The sequence below is a fragment of the Leucoraja erinacea genome, chromosome 5, assembly GCF_028641065.1.
Source record: "Leucoraja erinacea ecotype New England chromosome 5, Leri_hhj_1, whole genome shotgun sequence".
Lineage (NCBI taxonomy): Eukaryota > Metazoa > Chordata > Chondrichthyes > Rajiformes > Rajidae > Leucoraja > Leucoraja erinaceus.
Genome location: NC_073381.1, coordinates 19,597,983 through 19,620,050, shown reverse-complemented (window position 1 = coordinate 19,620,050; position 22,068 = coordinate 19,597,983). Strand labels below are relative to the sequence as shown.

At 45.8% G+C, this 22,068-nt stretch overlaps 1 protein-coding gene across 1 annotated transcript in view; it reads left to right on the top strand.

The window, feature by feature from the left end:
* LOC129697005 (signal-induced proliferation-associated 1-like protein 2) overlaps positions 1–22,068 on the top strand; it is a 437,405-nt gene that overhangs the window by 155,913 nt on the left and 259,424 nt on the right. Inside the window, exons 4-5 of the mRNA XM_055635187.1 lie at positions 10,188–10,213; positions 13,979–14,137. Coding sequence (XP_055491162.1) covers positions 10,188–10,213; positions 13,979–14,137 — 185 coding nt within the window. The remainder of the gene's footprint in view (positions 1–10,187; positions 10,214–13,978; positions 14,138–22,068) is intronic.

Below are 22,068 nucleotides of genomic sequence, written 5' to 3'. Positions count from 1 at the left end.
AGTATGCAGCAATTTACACCCCACAGCCTTTTCACCATCCAACAAAGGCACAAGTTAAGAGCATGGAAGCATACTCACCATTTACCCAGAAGGAGTGCGAACACTCTGAAACACCATCCAAGACAAAGCAGTCTGCTTCATTGCCATGCTAATCCATCCATCACAGTGAACATTCATTCTCTTCTGCCACCACACCTTGACTGCAGTGTACCATTTACAAAATGTACTGCATTTACTTAACCAGGCTATTCTGAGACAACCACCAAAACACAAATTGCCGAGAAACCTGCAAGTGGTGGTATTCCTCTCCAGGTAGAGCCACCATCCTGACTTGGAAACATATCATCATTACTCATCGTTGCTATGTATAAATATTGAATCTCCCCCTATCCAACAGCTCTTTGAAAGTACTGGAGAACTGCAGTTAGCAAGGCAATTTTGGATGGACAATAACAACATGCATGCCTTGCTTTGTCTGCATCCCCAAAACTGTACCGAATGGCTTTGGATAGGACTTGGGAGACATGTCAGGGAGAGGATATGGGAAGAGGATGAAACTGTCTCAATGTATTTAAAAATATAGGTAGGAAAAAGTCATTGTAATATCCACTTTTTCCAGAAAAGAAGCACCATTATAGAATCCTTGCGGTGTGCTTGAATATGCAGAGAATAAAGGAGTATGGACCACGTGAAGGCAGAGTTTAATTTGGCATCATGTTCGGCATGGGCATAGTGGGCTGAAGGGCCTGTTCCTGTGCTGCATTGCACTGTTACTTTGCAGTTAGGCTCGATCCTATAGTGGAATATATATCAGTGCTTAGCAGATATCTAATGTAGGAAATGGGTGATATCTGTTTAAGTCCAAAAATTAGAGGAGCACTCAGCATTTAAGGCGACATTCTTAGGGAGAAAAACAAATTAAATGTTTCAGATTATAGGATCCTTCATTGAATCAGTGCCTCAAATGTTTTCTGTGTTTCACAGTTGCGGCATCAGCAGTTTTGCTCTGTCTCTTTAATGTTGCATTAAATATACCTTGCATTAATCAGAATATAATTCAGTTTTCCCACAAAGATATGCAAGGAGAAAGAAAAGAAAAATAACATTATGTATGGGAGGTGGAAACATAGAAAGGGGTATTGACAGACACTTAATTGTTTGCAGGCATGACTCTAGGATGGTAAGTTCCCTCTCTGGTGCCAGAATCAAGGATGGAAGAGGTGTGCAGACAACCATGGTTATGGTACATGTTGCTATCCTGCAACGTGGGCAGAAAGAGGGATTGAGTTCTGCAGACAGAATTTAGGATGCTTGGGAAAAGGTTAAAATGCAGAACCTCAAAGCTAATAATTGCAGAATTACAATCAGTGTTTATTAGTGAGTGCAGTAACACGAAGATGATGTGCTGAATGTTTGAATGGAGAGATGGTGCAGAAAGCAAGGTTTTCGATTGTTGAGGAGTTGGGTCTGGTTCTGGGAGAGATGCCAGATAGGTTGCACCTCCACAGGAACTTACCAATAACCTCACATGGGGAAATACTCCTGTTGCTGGGGAATGTTTAAAGGATATGGCAGGAAATTGGGAATCAGATAGAATCGGAAATGAGAAAGGTTCAATCTTGAGATGGAGACCAAATTTGCGGGTGAGGGGTATTTGGGAAGGCAAAGGAAAAGATATTAGTAAAGGGCAAAGTGAATACAAAGTATTTTCCCTCCTCCAAGTGATAATAATAACCAGTGTATCGGGAAGGGACAGAGCAGGCAAGCTTTATGATGCACCAGCAAATGGATTAAGAGAAATGATGATATAAAATTAAAGGCAAAGAAGGTAAAGGGCAGACTGTTCATAATAGATTAGGTCAGCATAAAGATTTTGCTAGAATCAGTGAAAGGTGAAATAATTAAATTTGGTCTGCTGAGTATATGTGAATGTGCAGATTGTGGTAAATAAGTTCCATGAGTTAGCTACAGAGAATTTGATGTGGAACTGATAACAGAAACTTGGCTCAAAAAGGGGAAGGATTGTACATTAAATATTACTGAATACAAAGACGGAAACTGTTTGGTTAAAGCTAAGAAACAGCAGAGGGAATATTATACTGCTGCACTTATTCTATAGGTCCCCACTGAGTGCGACTGCTATTAAAGGCACAAATATGCAGGGAAATTACAGAGATGCTAAAAAACTAAAAGGTTATTATAAATGAGGACTTTAATGGGGGACGTTATTATACCAATGTAAATTAGGCAGTGGGTAGGTGCTATAGACCTGCACGGGAAGGTAGACGCTCCCACCTCCACGAGTCTCGGGCAGATGGGGCTCGTCAGCCTGGGAAGGCAGTCCATCTAGGAGAGGGAAAACTCTGATTTAAAACCTCCACTGCCTTGTGGCCATATCCAGTCATGGAAAAGGCTCCAGGAGTAAACCTCAAGAAAATCCGGAGTTGGAGCCCCCTAAGGCAGTTCGTCGTTGTCTACAACCTCACTCTGGCAGCTCCTGCGATGGCGCTGGTGCCAAACTGTAACGGCCCTGCTGTTCCTTTGGATCGATCAGCGACGTGGAGAGGGGGGACGTGCTGCATGGGCAACAGCCTGTCCTCCATATGACATCACCCAGGCTTGCATCCGACCAGGATGCATCACCCATGGTCAGTCATGACCGTGAGGGGCCTACTACTACTAAATTGGGTTAGCGATAATGTTAAGGGTATGACAGGATGAAGGGGGTGCCCAGAACACTTTCGTGGAGCAGTCTGTAACTGGCAAACAAAATAATATACACTGAATCCCATTATGATAAATGAGGGTATCAAGTGCGGCACGTCATGGTAGGGGAATGCTCAGAGGATGTATCATAACATCATAAGTTTGAGATTAGCTTTAGTATTGTTGTTTCACTCTGCTGCACAAAATGAACCTGCCCCCAGTGTGCATAGCTCAACAAATACATATCTGCCTCTGTTTATTGATTGAAATAGGAGCTGAGTATGATTAACAGATGAACTCTGTTGTATCCGTGGCAATCTTAAACAATCTACATGCCAGGATCTGCAACATCTTACTACAGGTGCACAACCTTTTATCCGGTGTTCCAGAAACCGAAAAGCTCCGAAAACCGGCCATTTTTTCCAGATGTCGTCTGCGCACCAAAGCTCGCGTTTGGCGCCAAACCTGACCCAAAACGACCCACGGTCAACCCAGGTCTGTACTACTGTAGCGGCTGCCTCCTCCCTGGAGACCGGGAGACGCTTAAACATCTGTAAATCATTGCTTAAATGTTAGTCAGTTAGTTTGGAGGGCTTTTATGTGAAGGGGGGTGAAGGGGTAAACTTTAATTCTTAGTCCCCTACCTGGTCGGAGAGGCGGGGAGCGGTCAATGCCTTACCGGGTCGCTGTGCAGTAAGCTCCGCAGCGCTGTGGCCGATGGGGCCGTGGGCGGCACCGTTGTAGCTCCGACCCCGGCAACTCTACCCCTGGCTGCGAGGCGCTCCAAATCCAGCGCGGCCCGCGGCCGGACGCCCCAGCTCCGCGAATGTCGGGAGTCGGCGGCGTCGCAGCGCTGGGATACCAGCGGGGTGCGGGCAATGCCTTACCGGGTCGCCGTGCGGCAAGCTCCGGAGCGCTGTGGCCGCCGACACACAACATCGCGGAGCGTCGCTGGATTTGGAGCCGTGCAGCCAGGGGTAGAGTTGCCGGGGTTGGAGCTCCAACCGGCGCCGCCCGCGGCCGGACGGAGCCCCCAGCTCCGCGGCTCCAAATCCAGCGACGCTCCGCGATGTTGTGTGTCGGCGGCCACAGCGTTCCGGAGCTTGCCGCACGCGACCCGGTAAGGCATTGCTCGCTCCCCGCTGGTATCCCAGCGCTGCGACGCCGCCGACTCCCGACATTCTCGGAGCTGGGACGTCCGGCCGCGGGCCGCGCTGGATTTGGAGCCGCGCAGCCAGGGGTAGAGTTGCCGGGGTCGGAGCTACAACCGGCGCCGCCCGCGGCCGGACGGAGCCTTCAGCTCCGCGAGGTTGGGAGTCGCCGACCAGGTAGGTAGGGGACTAAGAATTAAAGTTTCCCCCTTCACCCCTACACCACCACCACCACATAAAATCCCTCCAAACTAACTGACTAACATTTATGCAATGATTCTCCCGGTCTCCGGGGAGGAGGCAGCTGCTCCAGACTTTTCAAGCCACCCGCGCTACCTACCTAATCTACGCTAAAAATCTTCCATTCTGAAATCCGAAAATGTCCGAAATCCGACAAGTGTCTGGTCCCAAGGCTTTCGGATAAAAGGTTGTGCACCTGTACCAGGAAAACTCAATCTCATATTATTCAGAAAAAAATCTTTTTTTTTTCCATTCTGACGTCACTGATACTTAATGTGTAACCTGCCGGATTGGACCCCTTCGCGGGCCGGTAGTTTAACACTCCTGCTTTAAACCAATGCCCTCTAGTTCTTGAATCACATATCCCGGGAAAAAGACTATGCATTCACCTTATATATTCCCCTCATGGTTTTTACTCATATCTAAACCAATTGTTGCTTCATTTTGAATTTCCAGCACCTGCAGATTTTGGTTCCATGAATGTCAAATGGAATCATTAGTACTGCAGTTACATTGCTATTTTAAATAATGTGCGAAGAGTTTAAGACAATCAAATTGCTCGTTCTTTACGGGAAATCCGCCGACAGAAAACTATTCTCATTGGTGAGAGTGGAGGAGGTCTGGAGGCCTTGGGCGAATTGAATTGTTCGTGACTTTTTATTTATTTATTTTTTAAATGTTTTTTTGAACGTGAGAAATTCTGTGATCATGAATTGCGTGAGTCTCACGCTCAATGCGTGAGAGTTGGCAGCCCTGCCAAAGGGGAAGGAAGAGAGGAAGCTGTGGGGGTGAATTTGGACACTCTTGTTTGTCACTTGAAATAAAGCCTATCGGGTGAGTTCACCTGACTGTGTATGCCAGTGTATTCATTATTAATCCGGTGTCTTGACCGATGCCACTGTGGCGAAGAATGCGGTTACGAGGGCGCTGGCTCTTCATACAATGGAGGGACTGATCCAGCATTTACTTGAGACCAGTATCGATCAACAGCGAGTCGCCCGAGAACAGGCAACTCAAGAGTTTTAAATCATAGTTTTGCTCAGGTAACAGAATCACAGCTGCTTTGTGCCAGTGAAGGCACACAGACCAGCGACGCACACGGAAGCATACCTACAGCCCATGAACATAGCGAGAGGATTTGAGTATAGGAGCAAGGAGGTCCAACTGCAGTTGTGCAGGGCACTGGTGAGACCTCACCTGTAGTATTGTGTGCAGTTTTTATCTACTAATTTGAAGAAGGACATTTTTGCTAGTGAGGGAGTGCAGCGTAGGTTCACCAGGTTAATTCCCGGGATGGCAGGACTGACATATGATGAAAGAATGGATCGACTGGGCTTATATTCACTGGAATTTAGGATGATGAGAGGGTATCTTATAGAAACATATAAACATTTTAAGGGATTAGACAGGCTAGATGCAGCAAAAATGTTCCTGAGTGGAGACCAATCCACTGAATGTATTCAGGAGAGAGCCACAGTACCCTCCATAATGTTTGGGACAAAGACCTAGCATTTATTTATTTGCCTCTGTACTCCACAATTTGAGATTTGTAATAGGAAAAATCACATGGTTAAAGTGCACATTGTCAGATTTTAATAAAGACCATTTTTATACATTTTGGTTTCACCATGTATAAATTACAGCAGTGTTTACACATAGTCCCCCCATTTCAGGGCACCATAATTAGGTATGTTGCAAAACCTACCTGAATCGTCGTTGAGAATCTGCCCCAGCCCTTGTGCGCTATTTTGGCGCTGTTTAGAGGGGGCGGGTTTAAAACGCGATTTTTACTAGGCTGTTGCAATCGAAAATGTTCAGCCTAGTAAATCATTAACGAAAAATCGCTGAAAGACCCCGTCGCAAAAGGTATTATTAGTTTTTATGGCCTTGTATAATAGTTATAGTAGTTTAAAAAATCACTCTCTAAACCCGCGACCTCTCGCAGCCCCAGGGTTTTATAAAGCAAACAATTAAAGGTATGTACCTTATTTTTACATTAAAAGGGGCTTCTTAAGAACCCTGTATATAAAGTTTTCTATAGCGAGTAGTTCATTGTGGGCTCTTTATATCCCGCAGTATTTTTCTGGGCATTTGAGGGCACAAATCCAGAGCAATGTGCACGTTCTAAACCAGCGCGTTCACAGGAACCCACTAGAAAGCTGATTTAAAATGGACTTTAATTTACTGCAATTGAACACTAAATTCTTTCCATTTGGCCTATAAATTAATGTAAATGAGATTTTAAAATAATGTTTTATTGTGAATTATTTATGAATATTATTTGGACACTTGGGCTATTTAAAAACGTTAATCATTTATTAAGAAATGGATAGATGTTTAGATCTAGTAATTGAAGTTTGAAATTAGCTACACTTGGGTAACTAACTAATTATATGCTTTAATTTCAGGTCATCCAAGTTAGATTATTTTATGTTTGTTTCAGAATGGTTCAATCTACGATAACTGAAAATTTCATTCAGTTCTCTTAATTTTTAAGAAGGTTATGGCCTTTTGACAGCACACGATCACAGCTTTTTTGTTATGTCCATAGAAAATCAATAGGGAACAAGATGCTAATTTCCGAGTATGAAAATGGCCATAACTTTTTAAATACTTGAGATATGAAAGTGAATTAGGTGTCAAATTAAACTTATTTTTATGCTTTATCTGATGGGATAAAATTACAGACTTGATTTTTTAAATCTCAAAATTTTGTAACATTGCTACCATAATGTTTGGGACACAGCAATGTCATGTAAATAAATGTAGTCATCAAGTCAAGTCAAGTTTATTCGTCACATACACATACGAGATGTGCAATGAAATGAAAAGTGGCAATGCTCGCGGATTGTGCAAAAAAACAAACAAACAAACTACAAACAGAATGGAACAGAAGCACATATTCACATATTACATATTTGTGGGAGGGAAGGAAAGGAAAAAACCTGAATTTTAAAAAGACACCACACAACAGTAAATTGGTGCAGTAAAGTTAGTCCCTGGTGAGATAGGAGTTTACAGTCCTAATGGCCACTGGGAAGAAACTCCTTCTCATCCTCTCTGTTTTCACAGCATGGCAACGGAGGCGTTTGCCTGACTGTAGCAGCTGGAACAGTCCGTTACTGGGGTGGAAGGGGTCTCCCATGATCTTGTTGGCTCTGGAGTTGCACCTTCTGATGTATAGTTCTTGCAGGGGGGTGAGTGTAGTTCCCATAGTGCGTTCGGCTGAACGCATTACTCTCTGCAGAGCCTTCTTGTCCTGGGCAGAACAGTTCCCAAACCAAATCTTGATATTTCCGGACAAGATGCTTTCCACAGCCGCTGAGTAGAAGCACTGGAGGATCCTCAGAGACGCTCTGAATTTCCTCAATTGCCTGAGGTGGTAAAGGCGCTGCCTTGCCTTACTCACGAGTGCTGCAGTGTGTGATGTCCATGTCATATCCTCAGAGATGTGGACTCCAAGGTATTTAAAGCAGTTCACCCTATCCACAGTTTCCCCATTTATCTTCAATGGTGTGTACATCCTCGGATGATGTGCCCTCCTAAAGTCCACGATCAGCTCCTTAGTTTTTTTGATATTCCAGAGGAGGCTGTTGTCACCACACCAGAGTGCTAGATCAGCCACCTCCTCCCGGTAGACTAAATACTAGTCATGTTTAGTATTCTGTTGCATATCCTTTGCATGCAATGACTGCTTGAAGTCTGCGATTCATAGACATCACCAGTTGCTGGGTGTCTTCTCTGGAGATATTCTGCCAGGCCTGTATTGCAGCCATCTTTAGCTTATGCTTGTTTTGGGAGCTAGTCCACTTCAGTTTTCTCTTCAGCATATAAAAGGCATGCTCAATTGGGTTCAGAACGGGTGATTGACTTGGCCATTCAAGAAGTGACCATTTTTTAGCTTTGAAAAACTCCTTTGTTGCTTCAGCAGTATGTTTGGGATCATTGTCTTGCAGTAGAATGAACCCCCGGCTAATGAGTTTTGAGGCATTTCAAGTTCAAGTTCAAGTTCACATTTATTGCCACATGCACCGATTATGGTACAGTGGAATTTGATTTACCATGCAGCCACACAATCAAAAAGAGCACAATACACAATAGAATATAACATGAACATCCGCCACAGTGGAATCAACATTCTTCACTGTGGTGGAAGGCAATAAAGTTCAGTCAGTCCTCCTCCTTTGTTCATCCATGGTCAGGGCCATGAACCCTCCGTATTCGCCGCTACAGATGGCCCGATGTACAGGCCCTCGTCGGGATGATCTAAACTCCGACGTCGGGACGGACGGATACTCCGCGGCATGGAGGTCACGTATCGGCCGCTTCCTACCGGAGGCCGCGGCTTCACGATGTTATAGGCCGGCGGTCAGAGCTCTTCTCCGGCGATCCCTGGCAAGGGATCCAGGCTCCGGATGGTAAGTCCGTGCCCGCGGCTAGAGGCTCCACAGACCACAGCCCCACGATGGCCAACGATTGGAGCATTCCTTTCTGGCGACCCCCGGCAAGGGTTTGCCCCCGCTCCGAGATAGAAAAGTCCACGCTGTGCCCGCTGCTAAAGTTCTGGGCCCGACTCCGAGAAAGGCCGAGCCCAATCCAAGCTGTTAGGCTGCAAGGGGGAGGCGGAGAAGCGACATGGAAAAAGTCGCCTCCCCATGAGGAAGTGACTAAAAACCAGTTTCCCCCTTTCCCCCCCACCACCTCCCACATAAGACACACCGACAGACAAAAAAAAAACCAAACACTTGGACATACCAAAAAAGAAAGTTGAAATAACGAACACGCTGCTAGCAGGGCAGCCGACTCGCAGCGCCCCCAGCCGACCAATTTGCTTGAACTTGAGCAGATAGGATGTGTCTATACACTATATCTATTGCCATGAAGCTGCACAGCTTGTCGCTCACTGTAGTGGTGGTTAAAGCACTCCTGGTTGCACTACTTGCTGGAAGTGACTGCCCAAGGTTTGAAGACCTATTCGCCAGCCACTGCAATGTCTGAACCCCAGGTTCTTGGAGAAGACTCAAGGAACCCTGAGAGCCTCATTCACATCCAGTGCCTGGGGTAGCTGGGAGTGGGCCCTGCAGGCCTGAGTTGATCAGAATGAGGAGAAGAGACATGTTAGACAGGTTTGTGAGCTTGAAGCAGAGCTGCAGAATGAACGGAAGCTGTGTACACAAGCAGCCACCACCAGGAAGAAGTTGGAGATGGACCTCAAAGGCCTGGATGGGAAAATTAAGGCCACAAATCAAAGTCGTGATAAGGCAATTAAGCAACTTTGTAGTCTTCTGGCACATATGACAGACTACCAACACGAGCTGGAAGAGGCTCGTGTTGCCAAAGAAGAGATCTTCACTCAGTCAAAAAAGAATGAAAAGGATCCGAAGAATCTCGAGGAAAAAATCGAGGAAGAATCTCAAGGAGGAAATGAGGAATGAGTTGATTCAGAGTGAATACATCACCATATGGAACAGGAATGTGATGCAGACGAAATTGCAAATAGTGCATCTAGAAAGTCCGTTCTCCAGGAAGATCTTGAGGGAGAACAGAGCGGCAAGGAGTTCCTCAGTGATGTCTCCTCCACAGACAAATGAGCCACAACCAAGTCCAATTAAGGTCATTGGATCAATTAAACCTATTCTACTGACCGACCCCTTTAAAATTATACCCTGGAATCCAGAGGGCAGGGAAGAGAGAAAACTGGGTATGATTCTAGACCCTCTTGTTTGTCTCTAGAAATAAAGCTCATTGATCAATGGAATCATCTCAATTTATTGAGACTTCCTTTTTTTTTAATAACTAGAATGTTTACTAGAATGTTGCCTGGTTTTCAACAACTAAGTTACAGAGATAGGTTGAATAAGTTAGGTCTTTAGTCTCTGGAGCGCAGAAGGTTAAGGGGGGACTTGATAGAGGTCTTTAAAATGATGAGAGGGATAGACAGAGTTGATGTGGACAAGCTTTTCCCTTTGAGAATAGGGAAGATTCAAACAAGAGGACATGACTTCAGAATTAAGGGACAGAAGTTTAAGGGTAATATGAGGGGGAACTTCTTTACTCAGAGAGTGGTAGTGGTGTGGAATGAGCTTCCAGTGGAAGTGGTGGAGGCAGGTTCATTGGTATAATTTAAAAATAAATTGGATAGGCATATGGATGAGAAGGGAATGGAGGGTTATGGTATGAGTGCAGGCAGGTGGGAATAAGGGGGAAAAAAAATGTGTTCGGCACGGACTTGTAGGGCCGAGATGGCCTGTTTCCGTGCTGTAATTGTTATATGGTTATATGGTTAACTTAAGAGCCCACTGTGGGACAATGTTCAACCAGTATGAACCTTGTGAATTATCAGTTTCCTTTGAGGTAATATAATGTTTGATAATAGGTAAAGGAGTTCAATTTTATTAATTTTAGCAAGTGAAAAGGATACTGTGTATCTGCAATCTATGCTGAACTATTGGACAAAAAAAGTACTCTAGATACTCCCTTAAGATGTAAAGCTAATTAGCTTTCAGATATTGATCAAATTGGTGTTGCCCTTTGTAAAATAACTATGAATATCCTCTTGTATGGGTTCTGTGATTAAAATGTAATTGTAATTCAAGATAAAATATTTCACCTTCATGAAATGTATCTAATGAACTTCCTGAGTCTTTGAAGCAGATTGAATATTTTCATTAGTATTAATGCAATTCATAACATTTGCCAGATATTAAGTTTGCTATTCAAATAACAGTGCTGTCGGTATCCTGAAAGGTAGTTTTTTAAATGAATAATGCATTAAGCCTTGAAAATCCTGAATTTATGCTATTTCACCAAGTTTCTATCATGTAATGTGAAAGCTGGTTACTTATTGGCAAGACAGTGATGTGAAATTTTCATGTTACTTGTTTGATGCAGGAGAGTTTTATGCAGAACTTATAAAGAAGCAATATAGCCCTGTCATAAAATAGGCTGATCATTAAATAACTAAAAACATATGGATGACGTACTGTTATTCTCCAAGACCAAGCATAAATATGGCATCTTAAAAAGCTGAGAAAACAGCAGTAAAAAAGGATAGAGAATTAAATGTTGAAGTTGTTTGAAGTATTAACGCTAGTCTAATAGGGAAAACAGAAAAATAAAATTGGAATAGTGACAACTCATTTTGGTCAGATTTGTATTAAAATCTCTCGTATTATCAGCATCTATTGGTTAAATACTTTCTTGGTATTGTCTGCGTACTCTCTGCAATAGTTCCTTTAGAATGGTTTGTATGATAACAAGCTGAGCCAATATCACAGATCACACAATATTCAGGAGGCTGCAACATGCTCAGGCTAAAGATGAGATGCTTACATTGGGCATTGTAACAATGCAGGAGGCCACAAACATAGGTCAGAATAGGAGTGGGGTAGAGAACTAAAGCAGCAGGAAACGTAGGGTCACCCTGTGGAGTAAATATTTCTGTTTTATAATATAATATAGTCACCCAATGTATGTTAATGTTGTCCAATGAGGATGAAACCACATTGTGAACTCTGAATGAAGTGTATGGGTCTGACCAGCTGCGTCTACAGTGGCTTGCAAACGTTTTCATACCCGTTGAACTTTTCCACATTTTGTCACGTTACAACCACAAACGTAAATGTGTTTTATAGGGATTTTATGTGATAGACCAACACAAAGTGGTGCATAATTGTGAAGTGGAAGGAAAATGATACATGGTTTTCAGTCAGATTTCAAATGGAGAGCGTCTGGCGTGCAACAGCATTTTCAAGTCCCCTGCCAAGACTTCACAACCGGATTTAGGCAATTGGCAAGTCTTTTGGGATATGTCCACCAGCTTTGCACATGAATATGCTTTTGCCTAAACCATTCCAAAATGCTAGCTCTGTCTGGATAGAGTTTAACAGTCGTTTTCCTGCTGGAAGGTGAACCTTGACGCCATTCAACACTCAAGTCTTTTGCAGACTCTAACAGGTTTTCTTCCAAGATTGCCCTGTATTTGGCTCCATCCATCCCATCCATTTCCCATCAACTCTGACCAGCTTCCCTGTCTCTGCTGAAGAAAAGCATCCCCACAGCATGATGCTGCCACCACCATGTTTCACAGTGGGGATGGTGTGTTCAGGGTGATGTGCAGTGTTAGTTTTCCGCCACACATAGCGTTTTGCATTTAGGCCAAAAACTTCAATTTTGGTCTCATCTGACCAGAGCACCTTCCTCCACATGTTTGCTGTGTCCCCCACATGGCTTGTGGCAAACTGCAAACGGGACTTCTTATGGCTTTTTTTCAACAATGGCTTTCTTCTTGCCACTCTTCCATAAAGGCCCGATTTGTGGAGTGCACGACTAATAGTTGTCCTGTGGACAGATTCTCCCACCTGAGCTGTGGATCTCTGCAGCTCCTCCAGAGTTACCATGGGCCTCTTGGCTGCTTCTCTGATCAATGCTCTCCTTGCCCAGGCCTGTCAGTTTAGGTGGACGGCCATGTCTTGGTAGGTTTGCAGTTGTGCCATACACTTTCCATTTTCGGATGATGGATTGAACAATGCTCGGTGAGATGTTCAAAGCTTGGGATTTTTTTTATAACCTAACCCTGCTTTAAACCTCTCCACAACTTTATCCCTGACCTGTCTGGTGTGTTCCTTGGGCTTCATGATGCTGTTTGTTCACTAATGTTCTCTAACAAACCTCTGAGGCCTTCACAGAACAGCTGTAATTATACTGAGATTAGATTACACACAAGTGGACTCTATTTACTAATTAGGTGACTTCTGAAGGCAATTGGTTGCACTGGATTTTATTTAGGGGTATCAGAGTAAAGGGGGCTGAATACTTTTGCATGCCACACTTTTCAGTTTTTTATTTGTAAAAAAATTTGAAAACCATGTATCATTTTCCTTCCACTTCACAATTATGCGCCACTTTGTGTTGGTCTATCACATAAAATCCCAATAAAATACATTTACATTTGTGGTTGTAACGTGACAAAATGTGGAAAAGTTCAAGGGGTATGAAAACTTTTGCAAGCCACTGTATCTAACATTTTTTTAGTTACGGATTCAAGTCCAAATCCAAGGATAAAAGTAGTCACTAACCTGAAATGATTGGGGAAAGACAAAATGCTGGTGTAATTGAGTGAGTTAAGGGGGGTGGGGGGACAATCAGTCTGAAGCAGGGTCCGAAAGGTCACATATCCATGTTCTCCACCAGAGATGCTGCCTGACCTGCTGAGTTACTCCAGCAGTTGGTGTGTTATTTTTGTAAACCAGCATCTCCAGTTCCTTATGTCTAGGTGATACTTCAGGGTGCCACCAATGCAGTTTTACATTGTTGCAGTGCAATGTTTCAGAACAGGTTGGGGGCCCTGGTCTGGAATTCAAGGATGCCCCAGAGCTATTAAAAGTAGGGAAGTTCTCTCTTGTATTGAAATACTATAAAGAACATCGGGTTTTTTTAAACCAAATAAACCAAAATCACCTTTTGGGTGAAACTTTGCCATGTACAAATCAATCTTAATTTTTCCTGTATATCATTTACAGTGACGACTGCAATGCAAAATAGATAGATGCATATAATGAGCCGCACTCTGATCCGAGATCATGGATGATCTTAATGAATCAACTTGCGTTCTTTTACTTTCTCATACATCCACAGGCAAACCATTATGTGGTACTGACTGCAAATGCAGGAACAGCAAAGAGTCATATTTCTAACTAGCTTTTTTCCTGCAAGGATTAGTTGTTAGAATCATAGTGTCATTACAATGAGGCCATTCTGTCCACTGTGCTAAGGATTTTAAAGAACATTTTGACCTTTTTCTTATGTTCTTTTCTCTAATCCTGTGTTTACTTTACCTTTTGTTCACTTACTCATACTCGCATTGTATTCCTCTGTCTAAGCCTCATGTATCCTACTTTTACACAGAGCATCAGAACTACTTTGGAACTGATGAAAGCTTGGGACCTGTGGCTGTCAGCATCCGGAGGGAGAAGCTAGATGAATCAAAGGAGAAGGAAGGATTGCAGTACAACTATCGTGTAGCATTCCGGACAAGCGAGGTGAGCTTTTTGTTGTTGATATTCTGTGCTTTGTTATCAAAGCAGGCTTCTGACAAATTAACTGAAAGTTGTTAAATATTTGGCTTAACCCTGAAATATGAATTAAGCTGTGAAATTATTCAAGTGTCTTATGTCTAGTATTTTCAGCCTTTACATGAAACTATGGTTTGGTACTATTTGGGCATGGTTAGAGGTATTTTTACCTACTCTGAAGTGGTTTGTTGGGTTATTTGCGTGACATGTTTCCCAGTACTAAAAATGTAAGCCCAGATCTTTGTCACGCATCAGCATCAGCAATTTTCTTTGTTTTGACATGTAGTATAAAAATATATTTCTAAATGGTATTTTTCTATGCTAGAATAGTTGTACTTTGCAATAAATTGCTCTTTGCAGTCCAGAAATCTTTTAATGCTCGCTCGATGCTGATGCTCCATATGTAAGTTTTTCTGAATATTCTCATTTTTCACAGCTTTCAGAATATTCCCATTTTTGTTACTATTTTTATTGGTTTAATTGACATTTTGATCAATATCACTATTTTTATTACCAATATATGCCGGCTATGGTGGGCTGGGATGGCAAGTGTCTTTTTTGTCCACATTTTGGTTAATTCTAGCGATGATTGGAGAGTCAAGAGTGTTTTATTGTCATGTGTCCCAGATAGGACAATGAAATTCTTGCTTGCTGCAGCACAACATAATATGTAAACATAGTACTTAACGGGGGGGAAAATGTTCAGTATGTGTGTATATATACACATGCACACATACTCAATAAATAAATAAATATAGTGCAATAATAATAATAGTCTGTTGTAGTTCAGAGCTTATTTGTTGTCATGTTTAATAGCCTGATGGCTGTAGGGAAGAAGCTGTTCCTGAACCTGGACGTTACAGTTTTCAGGCTCCTGTACCTTCTTCCCGATGGCAATGGTGAAATGAGTGTGTGGCCAGGATGGTGTGGGTCTTTGATGATGTTGGCTGCCTTTTTGAGGCAGCGACTTCGATAGATCCCTTCGATGGTGGGGAGGTCAGAGCCGGTGATGGACTGGGCAGTGTTCCCAACTTTTTGCAGTCTTTTCCGCTCCTGGACGTTCAAGTTGCCGAACCAGGCTATGATGCAACCAGTCAGTATGCTCGCTACTGTGCACCTGTAGAAGTTCAAGAGAATCCTCTTTGACATATCGAATCTCCGTAATCTTCTCAGGAAGTAAGAGGCGCTGATGTGTTTTCTTTATGATTGCAGCAGTGTGCTGGGTCCAGGAAAATTTTCGTAAATATGCACGCCCAGGAATTTGAAGTTTTTGACCCTCTCCTCCATCGACCCATTGATATAAACAGGATGTTGGGTCCTCATCCTTCCTCTTCCAAAGTCCACAATCAATTCCTTGGTTTTACTGATATTGAGAGCCAGGTTGTTGTGCTGGCACCATTTGGTCAATCTGTCGATCTCACCTCTACTCTGACTCATCACCATCTGTAATTCGTTCAACAACAGTGGTGTCGTCGGCGAACTTGATGATGGAATTCGCACTATGTCCGGCTACACAGTCAAGAGTATAGAGTGAGTACAGCAGGGGGCTGAGCACGCAGCCTTGAGGTGTTCCCGTATTGATTGTTACTGAGGATGAAGTATTTCTGCCAATTCGAACAGACTGATGTCTGTGGATAAGAAATCAAGGATCCAATTGTAGAGGGATGTGCAGAGACCCAGTTCCATGAGCTTGGTAACCAGCTTTTTTTTTGTATCAAAATATAATTTATTTAAATTCCAACACAATACAAAAACCAAAAAAAAAACTAAACCGTGGTGACATACCCACCACCATGTTACAAAATCATCAAACAACTATTTTATAAATATTCTAATAACTACTGTACAACCCCGGTAAAGGGGCAAGCATCTGGCTCGGGCAAAGCCCTCTTCCGCCTGGCGCCATGACTCGCGGATGGCCAGCTTGGCCAGGCCGAGGAGCAACACAACCAGGACATCTTCAGCCCTGCCTACTCCCTAGATCCCGTCACCAGTCCTTCGGCCACTGACAGCAGAGCCACTCCTCCCCTTGCAGACCCTAGGTGGAGTGGCGGTGCTCCTTGCCCTCCGGATCCTGGCTACAAGGGACGCTCTACTGGTCCCTCTACCCTCAACAGGAACGACGCTGCTCTTGGTCTTGGCTTCCTTCTCCAGTTTGTCCAAGAAGGACCTGAGCTGATGACGGTCGTTCCCCATCACCCCCTTGCCTCTCCCCCTCCTTCTGAGGATGTGGTTCAGTGAGCTGGTGAGCCCGTGTAGGTTTGGCCACTGGAGGGAGGCCAGTCTGGGCCGATGTTGGGTTCCATCGGTGGCCTGGATGAACTCACGGATTTCCTTCACTGGAATGAGTGGAGTGACGTCGGGGGGAGCGAGCTCATCCATTGATTCATAGTCCGAGCAGTCCCCTTCCACCCGCTCACTGCAGATGGAGACACCATCCCCATCCCCGGACACACCCTTAGTGCTCGATACACCCGCCTCACACTGTGCGGCGGTTGCCTCTGCCCCACCCGCTGGTCTCTCCTCCACCTCAGTCCCAACCCTGGGGCCAGTGGCAGAGGGGCCTTCCCCAGATGTACCCGGGGAGTCAAGACCATCGACAGTGGGGCCGACTATTCCTCCCCAATTGGGCCCAGAGAGGACTCTGATGCATCGGACTCAGGGAGTCCCTCTAGAGCCAGGTCCTGAGGGAGAGAAGGGCTTGTTTCCACAACCCCCTCCCCACCTACAGTCTACCTCCAGAGGTATGCTCTGCACCTCATCCTGGGTGTGTTGCTCCTGGGCTTCCTCGGGTGCCTGATGCGGGACTCCCTCCCCAACAGGAATCTCCCCCTGCTCCATATCACCCGAGTGGTCCCCATTGCCACTCTCCCCAGATTCCCCTCCAGAACATGGGACCGGGCCCCGAACCAGAGGGCGGGAGTCTTCCTCCACCACAGTACTCCCCTCCCCCTGGAGGATTCCCGTTCGTCCCCCTTCCGCTCCTCCCTAGAGAGATTCCTCCTTCTCTTTTTTGCTGGGGAGGAGCTCACAGACTCTGGGGTCACCTGAGCAACCTTCCTCCATGGCACCCCCTCCTCCCATCCGATCCCCACTGGATTATGGGGATTGCAGACTCCCTAATGGGAGGTGACGGGATTGGTGGATCATTCTTGGCCTTGGGGGGGGTTTGTACTCAGGTGCTTCACCTTCTTCGCCAACTTGCCCCCCTTCTTTTGACCCTCCCCACCCCCACCCACACTCTGCGCAACCCCAGGGTTCCCTGACTCAACTACAGGGGGGTGGGATTACGGGGGGGGGGGGCTAGGGGTTTGTGGCACCGGAGGCGGAGGCGGAGGCCGCAGCTCCTTCCTGCGGAACCCCTGGGATATCGGGGTGATGTCTGTGAGTACCTTCCCAAGGGTGTGAAGGTGGGGAAAGAGGGCCTCATTTGTGATGCAAGGAGGGACGTTGGACAGGACCAGCTTGTCATACAGTGTATGACTTTATGAAAGTTTCTTCATACACTAGAAGGACTGACTGTGGATGCCATAATTTAAAACAAACTATTGTTCTCCATGGATTGTCATTTTGTCATGGTGGAGAAGCTTGTGTGGACTTGAGATCCTGAGAATGATGCCGTCTGGAGCTATGCTCCTGGTAGGGCCATCCATGGCAGTAAGGTCGAGGGGGAGGTCTCTGACAAAGAGCAATCCAACTAAGACAACGGTGGAACAGGCGGAGGACGATGGCTGACCTTAGTGGAGCGTCACAATGGCTGGGAAGGCAGATGAAGACTGCAGCAGAAAAGGGTCTCCGGTCGTCTTGGACTCCATGCCACTGGATCCTGACCCAGATCTGTCAAGGACCGTGGGGTGGCTGTCTGTGCACCAGTCGCCCCACGTTAAACAAAAACACGCACAGGCGTCCTCCAAGTAGGGAATAGCACCCTCGAGACGCCCATGGACAGCCATGACTGAAGGGGGCCTAAGAAATTTTAAAGAACCCCCTTAAATTTTGATTCTCCTATGAAGTCTGCATACCAAGATGGCGGCGCGCACAGTCGCAGCGGCCCCTCGGGAGATAGTCGGAGCATTTAAAAGTGAGTGTTGTGTGTTTTGTCCAGTCTGTCCAAGATATATGTACTGCAGGAACATGCTCCTAAACATCGGGGCAAACCACGGTAGTAGTACAGGCGCGTTTTGGTGCGATTTAGACCAAATACGCCGCTATGGACTACTACTACCGGCTGCAAAGCCAAACATATCGGCCGCAGATATGACTACGACCGGAGAGAGGAGGCGGGAGAGGAGAGAGAGGAGGAGGAGGAGACGCAAGCGGTGTGAGAGGAGGCAGAAACGGGGTAAAAGAGCAGGCTCTTACACGAGGCGGAGACGGGGGAAAAGAGCAGGCATTCACGCTAGGCTAACAGCTAACCCCACCCGACCTGCAGTGCCCTCGCTTCTCCTCTCTAATGTCCGCTCCCTGGACAACAAACTTGACGAACTGCGTCTTCTCAGGACAACATATAGGGATATAAGAGACTGCTGTGTGTTTGTTTTCACGGAATCATGGCTCCACGGCAATATCCCGGACACGGCAATACAGCTGGAGGGAATGACATCATTCCGTGCGGACAGAGAGGCAGCTAGCTCTGGTAAGAGCCGAGGTGGAGGCCTGTGCTTGTACATAAACAAGGACTGGTGTGTGAACGCTACGATAGCCGGGAAACACTGCTCTCCGCTGATAGAATTCCTCATCGTGAAATGTCGGCCTTTCTATCTGCCGAGGGAATTCTCCGTTGTTTTTGTTGTGGCTGTATATGTTGCTCCAAGTGCAAATGTAAATTCTAAGGCCAACGAAGCACTGGGAGCTCTGCATGACGCCATCAGTGAGTTCCAGACCAATAGACCAAATATCCTGATAGCTTCATTGTGGTGGCCGGGGATTTTAATCACACCAGCCTTAAGACTGTGCTCCCAAAATTCAAGCAATATGTGGATTTTGAGACCAGGGGAGAGAACATCTTGGACTTGGTTTACACCAACACCCCAGAGGCTTACAAGGCAGCCCCACGCCCTCACCTGGGCCACTCGGACCACATTTCAGTGTTTTTAACACCAGCCTACAGACCTCTGCAAAAACAAGTCAGAGCGGAGAGAAAACACACCAGGGTCTGGCCAGAGGGAGCAGCCTCAGCACTGCAGGATTGCTTCCTGCACACTGACTGGGATGTGTTCAGGACAGCAGCATCCTATGATGACCTCATCAACATCGAGGAGTACGCAGAGGCTGTAACCAGCTACATTGCCAAGTGCACCGAGGATGTCACCATCATGAAAACCTTCACTGCACGTGGAAACGAAAAGCCATGGATGACAGCAGAGGTGCGCTCACTGCTGAGGGCTCGTGATGCAGCCTACAGAGCCGGTAACACAGCCGCTCTTCGATCTACCAGGACTGCACTGGAAAAAGGAATCAGGGCAGCGAAACGTGCCTTCGCGGGGAAAATCCAGGGACACCTCTGTGACACAGGAGACACCAGGAGGATGTGGAAGGGAATCCAAACACTGACGGGGTACAAGGCAAGGCAGCAGGTAACCGACACGGACACTTCTCTCCCAGATGAACTGAACAACTTCTTTGCACGTTTTGATGCAGCAAACACCACACCCAAGGGGAGAGCCAGCCCCTGCCTACAAACCGACCAGCCAGTCCTGACCATAGACTCAATGGACACACGGAGAATCCTGTCTAAGGTCAACCCGTGGAAAGCAGTCGGACCCGACAACATCCCAGGACGTGTGCTCAAGGAATGTGCTGAGGAGTTAGCAGATGTGCTAACAGACATCTTTAACATCTCCCTTAGTCAAGCCATTGTCCCCACATGCCTCAAAACTTCCACGATAATCCCCATAGCGAAGAAACCAGTGGTTGCCTGCCTAAATGACTACCGCCCTGTCGCCCTGACCCCAATAATAATGAAGTGTTTTGAACGCCTGGTGAAACCCCACATTACTGCCAGCCTCCCCTCATCGTTAGACCCCCTCCAGTTTGCCTATCGCCCCAACCGTTCTACAGAGGATGCCATCTCTACCACGCTGCACACAGTACTCACGCATCTGGAAAACAAAAACACATACGCCAGAATCCTGTACATTGACTTCAGCTCAGCGTTTAACACCATCATCCCACAGAGACTTGTGGAGAAACTAACCCTGCTGGGCCTCAACACCACCCTGTGTCACTGGATCTTGGACTTTCTGACAGAGAGACCGCAGTCAGTCCGTGTTGGCAAGAACACTTCAGGCTCGATCACGCTGAGCACCGGCTCCCCTCAAGGCTGTGTGCTCAGCCCGCTGTTGTTCACACTGCTCACACATGACTGTGCTGCCAGATTCAGGGACAATAAGATCATAAAATTTGCGGATGACACTACAGTGGTGGGACTCATCAGTGGAGATGACGAATCAATGTACAGGGAGGAAGTAGAACAACTGGTGGACTGGTGCGGCAAAAATAACCTAGAATTGAATGTCGACAAAACTAAGGAGATGGTTGTCGACTTCAGGAGGGCGCAGCCAAAGCATACACCCCTCAACATCAGTGGCACTGCAGTGGAGAGAGTGGAGAGCATAAAGTTCCTCGGTGTGCAAATTACGGACAGCCTCACCTGGTCCAGGAACACCACTGGGACCGTCAAACGGGCCCATCAGCGACTGCACTTCCTGAGGAAACTAAAACAGGCCTCACTCCCCACCAACATCCTCAGGACTTTCTACAGGGGCACGGTGGAGTCTGTACTCACGTACTGCATAAATACGTGGTACTGCACCTGCAACTGCTCGGACAGGAAGGCTCTGCAGAGGGTAGTGAGGGGAGCAGAGAGGATCATTGGCGTCTCCCTACCCTCGGTACAAGAACTGTTCCAGAGCCGCTGTCTGAAAAAAGCTCAGAGAATTGCTAAGGACAAACTGCACCCCCTCCACATACACCTGGATCTCCTGCCATCAGGCAAGAGATATCGAAGCATCAAAGCCCGGACTACAAGACTGCTAAACAGCTTCCTACCACAGGCTGTGAGGCTGCTAAACAGTCACTCTGTACTCACAGTCACTTGATTCTGTGGCTGGCACAGACACTTTAATAACTGGCACTGGCCACTCAAATCAGCTGCCCCGGACATTTTTTATGATTGGTTTATTGTATTTTAACATTGTGTTTTTACTTGCTTTTAACTATTTATACTGTTCCATCAGGGACTGGATTGTTTTTAGTGTTATTATGTGTGAAATGTTTTAAATTTCATGTGCGATGCTCCGCTATGCACTGGGAAACGTCTTTTCATTTTGCACTGTACAACTGTTGCTTGCAAGATGACAATAAAGGTTGATTGATTGATTGATTGATTGAAGTGCAGCTCCAGGCAATACCCTGGGTACCACGCAATCCCAGTAGGATTCCAGCGAAGATGCAGCAGCTGAGCATTAATTTATGCTGTACTCTGCTGCTCTCTTTGATGTTTTGGCACTAAATTTGGCAAATGGCCATCTAATTCTTCACTCAATGCACAAATGATATCCTAATCTTCGGAATGGTCGCCGTTTGAGTTGACAGCTGCTGTTCCTTAATGCAGTAAAACTCGATAATCCAGCACCCTTGGGATTTTGGTGCTGGACAAGCTGACTACTGGACATTAAACCTAATTTCACTTTCTTTTAGCATGTTATGCAGTGATATAATTAATTTTCCAGTGAATCTGATGAGTTGAAAGGGAGTAGGAAATAGCGGCAGGTTAGTTTCAGGTTGACCCTCAATGTTTCAAGACCAGGCTCCATCTGCCCACCTGGTTGCAATCTCAATACCAGCCCTGGCTGCGTATGTGACCATATGCCATTCAGATCTAGAGCTCACACTCT